This window comes from Acipenser ruthenus, chromosome 15 (assembly GCF_902713425.1).
Source record: "Acipenser ruthenus chromosome 15, fAciRut3.2 maternal haplotype, whole genome shotgun sequence".
Classification (NCBI taxonomy): domain Eukaryota; kingdom Metazoa; phylum Chordata; class Actinopteri; order Acipenseriformes; family Acipenseridae; genus Acipenser; species Acipenser ruthenus.
In genome coordinates this window covers 30,577,398-30,583,434 of record NC_081203.1, presented here as the reverse complement: position 1 = coordinate 30,583,434, position 6,037 = coordinate 30,577,398, and the positions used below count along the sequence as shown (strand labels likewise).

General features: G+C 36.0%; 1 protein-coding gene across 2 annotated transcripts in view; it reads left to right on the top strand.

The window, feature by feature from the left end:
• The first annotated feature begins 857 nt into the window (after positions 1 to 857).
• Positions 858 to 6,037, top strand: part of LOC117422667 (endoribonuclease Dicer-like) — a 29,154-nt gene continuing 23,974 nt past the window's right edge. The window contains exons 1-5 of one of the 2 annotated variants that reach the window (XM_034037910.3): positions 858 to 1,112; positions 3,892 to 4,023; positions 4,709 to 4,811; positions 5,321 to 5,508; positions 5,614 to 5,776. In XM_034037910.3, coding sequence (XP_033893801.3) covers positions 5,395 to 5,508; positions 5,614 to 5,776 — 277 coding nt within the window. In that variant the 5' untranslated portion in view covers positions 858 to 1,112; positions 3,892 to 4,023; positions 4,709 to 4,811; positions 5,321 to 5,394. The remainder of the gene's footprint in view (positions 1,113 to 3,891; positions 4,024 to 4,708; positions 4,812 to 5,320; positions 5,509 to 5,613; positions 5,777 to 6,037) is intronic. The other variant, XM_034037909.3, reaches the window with a different exon arrangement.

The window sequence follows — 6,037 nt, the reverse complement described above, 5'->3', positions numbered from 1 at the left end:
CAGTAGAAAATCTACTGGCAGCAGCCTTTTTAGGGATTTTTATTACCAGTATCAGTTCCACTCCCAGCAAAAAAGGATGATTCTAGTAAGTAGTTTAACATAAAAAGACATTTATATTATTTTACTGGCATGTACAAAACTAACAGTTTGGCCAATGTTAGTGTAAGTAATACATAATCATACTGTAACCATATTGACATACAACGATTGTATTGGAACAACTGTGTGTAAATCTCTTGTTAAATAGGTCAAAGACAATTACATTTTATAAGAACAAGATATGCTGTGAGTCAGCCCTGTCACAAACTACCACCAAACAGGGGCTGTAGAAATGTTCTGGATCACAGAGGAAGACCTAGCTGAAGATGTACTGGTAAATACATTTTTATTATGAAAAGATTGGTGGTAGTTAGTTACTGCTAGGCAGTCCTGACTTTAATTACCATTGGTCGATTTTACATTTTGTATTAACTTGCAAGTCCCCTTTTACAACAACAACAACAACAAAGTCCAGGATTATTGCATGTGTGATATAATTACAGTACAAAGCAAGCCATGTCAGTAAACAAACACCCTGGGCCCCAGCGCCGGTTCGCCAAATCAGAAATGCCGACGCAGTTCCGGAAGAACTAGGACGATGGCCTTACGTCGAGGTATTTGGGTAATTCTGTAACATTCCTAGAACCCAACTCCCTTCCCAAAATACATCCCCCAAAAGACAAAAAAACAATATACAAAGTTTTACTGTAAAACACGGTGTACTAGAAATGTTTGTTTCAATTTCGCTGATTCGTACAAACCTTTTACTTGACCTCTACCCTTACAACATTAACCAATCAGAATACCCGTTTCATTGGTCTCGCGCCTCAGCCTCAGAAAGGATTCTTTATTCACTATCGAGTTTACGCAATCAGTGGACGGATGATCTGTGCAAAATTGAAACTAGAGCGCCTACGTAAATTACGCAGGGATTGTTTGGGCAGTCCAGGCCCAGGTGAATGGAAATATCGTGGAGTAATCTGACAGCGGGAGGAGATAATGAAGTCGAGGGTAAACAGACGGAGTTAAAACACGTTTATCTGCAAAATAGTTAAACACAGACCTTCCCATAGGTAAGCAGTTGTGTCTTGTAATAAACCGGGTTGACTGTGCGTTGTTTCAAAATGGTTTTGCCTCTTCTGTTTTAATAAATTGTGTATCACATTTGTAGTCCGTAGCAAACAGCCAATCTTCAAAGGAATAGTGAAAGTGTATATAAAATAAAACTGAGCTCGTGAAGATGCGTTTTTTTTAAATGATTGTTTTAGTGTTTCTAAATAATTTGCATGCTGATTTGGATTAGCGCTCCTTATCTCGAGTTACACGTTTTACACATGGTTTTATTGTGCGTTTAATATTGGACAAGATTTTATTGGACGATTTGCATGGTTTTCATTAAAATAAATAAATTAAAAAAAAAAAAAAACACTAATCGAGTGGCGTTTTTATGTCACAAAATTTGATTGCATAGTTATAACAAAGTTGTTCTGCGTTCATTAGTTACAATTTTATTTTACAATGTTTAAAGGCCAAGGTCGCACTGAGGCCTAGCGATAACGGTGCAATCCAGGTTTTGACACATTTCTTTCGCTGGCAGTAAATGAGAAGAGTGAGCTTTGTTAAAGGTGTACGCATATACAACTGGCAGATTTAATTAGAGGAAACCGGTATACGGACGGACGTCCTTTGAATGTTTTTTACATTCATAAATGTGTACGAAATCAGGGAAGAAATGAGATTGTGGTATTGGATATGAAGATATATTTTTTTTTACTTAAATTGTAGAAACACAACAAAAACCAACAGACATTTTAGTTATTTTTTAAATTGCTTTTAAAAGCATATTTATGTTTTTTGTTAACTATTTTTAAATACGTTATTGTTACTTCGTGTTAACTTACTTGTTTTCTGAGATGTCACCTCCCGGCAATAGGAGGATGTCAAGTCTGATCATGCAGTGGATTAGAAAGTAGGAACTAGTGTAGGCTCTCGTTTGTATGTCACACAACATTTTGAGCAAAATCTTGAGGATAAATCCTTGAATTTAAATGGAACTTGGTTTGTAAATCCATTAATCAGAATACTGTATTTGTATTTATTTTGGTAGAACTTCTTGCCTTTAATTAATATTTGCTTGACCATTTATTACAACCAGGTATGGAAATAGTAATACAATACATGTAATCAAATGGAGGTGTATGTTTTCCTGTTGTGGCAGATTAAGTCGGCTGTAATAGTTACAGCGCAGAGGTATTGGGCTGTTTTTCCCCCTGTGTGCAAATTGCTCATAGTGTAATACATTTACTATGGTGGGGGCAAATTGCCTGCAATTTTCCAATATGGAAAGTAAAGGCCACTGTCTTAGACTATTTGTTACTGTTTCTCTTCTCCTTTTTTTTGTTCATGACATTTATTGTCCATTTATGTTTAAAGTACAGCAACACAGGCTTGGCAGTTATGATCTTGTCTGTTTTAAGTAGTATATTTAGTTGCAAAACACTCTCAGTAGTGCATACCGATCTATGTATGACATGAATTGAAAGTACGGTATTACATTTTACTTATAATATATAATATAATATACTATATATTTTATATATAATATATAATTATTTTTTTTTAAATGTACTTATTACTATTATCTGGGAGATACATTTACTGAGGTGATTCTCTCTCCGCACACAGATTGCCTAATTTTTCAACCAATAAACTAATGGGATTTCCTGTTGACATTAAAGCCCTTGCAATTGTTTTATGGTACTGTAAATATATTTTAAGGCGGAATGTACACTTTTTGCTTGCTGACTTTTTGATCTCTATTTAAAACTGTATAAAGCTTTCATGATTTGTACTTGATCACTGGAGAGCGTGCTTTGTATAGTAATTGGGTGTGGGAGATGGGGTCGTTAACATGGTCAAAAAGTCAAGGGTTCTGTCTGCCACCATATTTGCATGTATGGTTGGAAATAGTATCACTTTCTGTGGGGGCCCCTTTTTCATTCATTTCCACATACCAACATATTTTAACAACCACAAACAGTATTGTGAGTACAATTACAGAAATGCTTTTCATTTTGATCCAGTAGATTTCGGCAGTAAAAGGAGTAGATGCTGGTTTCAGAACAGACAAGGCAGGCATGGCAGATAGACTGTTGCATTTGTATTTTCTTGTCTTTTATTTTTTCCTGCCTGCTTCCTGGTTCATAAACTCCCAACGTGAAGCATATTTGAGTGCATTTGTGATCAGCCTCCTTTTTCTTCCTTTTGAATATAATGTTTTCCCCTTCCCACTCTTGTTTCCCTCCCTCCCAACACTGCATACTGTATACTGTGCCCTTGACTGCAATGTTGTTTTTTCTTGTGTACGTGAGGCCGGTGTTGCTGGAATGAACGACAAAAACTGCAGCGGAGCGTCACGTTCATTGCTGCAGTAACCATTCTCTGTTGCCATTGTTTGGGGAGAAGCACACTGGGAAGTCACAGATGCCTTTGGCCTTCAGACAGTGAGAGTCGCCTGTCTGCAGTCGAAAGCCATTGTCTGGAGAGGTGCTTGGGAACCATTTAGATGCTAATGTGGGTTAAGCTCGCTGTTTTGTACTAGAACTTTAACAGGGGCTGTGGTATGTGGCCTGTCTGGCTCAAAGTTATAATCTGCATTGAAACGGTTCATAAAGCGTGTTGTGATTTTAATAAGCGACTTGAGATAAAAAGAGAAAATAGCGGCACATAGCTTTGTAATGCCAACAGATTTGTTAAGTTGTTGAGGGAGAAGAGGAGGGGAGCGGGGAGTGGAAAGAGAGGGTTAAAAATGCATTTACCGCTATTGCTTTTACACTGTATCATTTTTTGCAGATGGTGGTTGGGCACTTGCGTTGGAGGTTCCTGTTAACTGTGTATGCTACACGGCCATTCAAATGAATTACAACAATGGTTTCTCTATTGCAGCAGAATGTGAACGCTAATTAGATACGCAGCACTAGACTGGTAATGAGGCTTTAAGTTCTGCAAATTAGTGCAGATATTCAAGAATAAAAAAAAAATGTCTACACAAAACCCAAAAGCAATCAACTATTTTTACCATTTTAAAATATCTTAATTCAGACTTTTTCTGAAATTACACATTGGCTACAAAAAAAAAAAAAATCAAATGATTGTCGTCTTAAAGATTATACACAATGTGATTCAATGTACGATAGGTATTTTAATAAAATATTCAGCTTAAGCATCTGAATCCACTGCAGTGTTGTAATTCTCACGTATTTTGCTGTCTGTTGTATGTAAACATATTGATTTCCCTTTTATTGAAAACCAAATAAATTACTGACATGGGGCTTTCTTGCAAGCTAGGTTGCAGAGCATGTTTAGAAATTCCAAATGTGGTTGGTATAAATTTAATATGCAACATTTCACTGTCCATGTTATTCATGATGACATTTTTTCCAACCAGACCATGACTTCTTTGTGTGCTTTTAAACAATTAGGCTAGCTGGTAAATATGAAATATCTACGTTTTTGCACTAAGCTTTGAAGAAACTTCAGTTTTGTAGTACAAAAAAAATTAAAATGCCTGTGTATGTTGACAGCGCAGTAGATTTAAACCGTGTAGTCACTTTTTCATATGCATTAATATTAAAACTACATTCGATTTAATGACAGTTCTTCATTTTAGGTGGCAAATTCTGAAGAATGATGTGCATTCACTGAGATGGGAGGTCATGAAGCCAAAAATTCACGTAAATTGGGCAAATGTTGAAGTCTCTAAAATTCAAACTGTAAGTATTTACCGGGGAAGTAAAAGCTGTTGTTGTTTGTGTTTTTTTTTTTTTTTTTACATTATCTTTAGCTCTTCAGAATTAAACGTGTTTTTTTCCTGCATGAGGCAATTTATTTATTTTTTTTAAAGCAAGTAATTCAGAGTTAAGCCATATTGGAATAAATGGGATTGGAAGCAAGTACAAAATCTTTGACTGTGTACCCATTATGCACCCGAGTGTCTGGGATCCTGTAAACCCTGCTTTTTTTTTTTTTTTTTTTTTTTTTTTAACAATTTAGTTATCTAAAGATAGTTTTGTGCAAGTGGATTGATCCCAGAATATTCTTGTAGTAAGGGAAGCATAATTTATAGTTTTCCTGAATAATCTTAGCACATTATCACGGTCTGACCCCCAGCTCACGAGTCTGCTGTTTAGTAGGTTTTAATTGTACTAGGTAGATTAATTTGAATGGCTATTTATTATTTAAAGCTCTGTGTTGCTGATGGATATATGCATTTTTTTAACAGTAAGCTTCATGGGAACAAAATGAAATGAGAGAAACACTGGAAGAATAAAAGCACCTGCTTTGCAATCCCTAAGCATGGCAGGACTACAGCTTGTGACACCTGCTTCATCACCAATGGGTCCCTTCTTTGGACTCCCTTGGCAACAAGAAGCAATCCATGATAACATTTATACACCAAGGAAATATCAGGTACATTTGGATCTAGACCTTTAGACACAATTGGTTGTGCACATGTGTAAGGAAACAAACAGAAGTGAACATATTTGAGTTGCAATGTGATATTCGTTGTTGCAGGTTGAACTTCTTGAAGCAGCTCTAGAACACAATACTATTGTCTGTTTAAATACTGGCTCAGGGAAGACATTTATTGCAGTACTTCTTACAAAAGAGCTGTCTCATCAAATCAGGGGTGACTTTGGCAAAAATGGGAAAAGAACAGTGTTCTTGGTAAATACAGGTAAGCATTGTGAGTTGTTTAGTTCAATTCTATGAGTTTATATTCAGGGCAGTATCCCTTTGTGTATACACAGCTGTAAATTAAAAAAAAACACTTGCTGAGATGTTCACATCAGCCACTAAATAGTTTCTAATATGCTGTATTTCCCTAAAGTATTGCTACGTATTTTCTGTAGAAAATGCAACTTTTTCAACACTGCAGACCTGTATACAGGTCTTAAAGACAACTCCACTCAAAACAGCAGACCAGCAAAGTAATCTT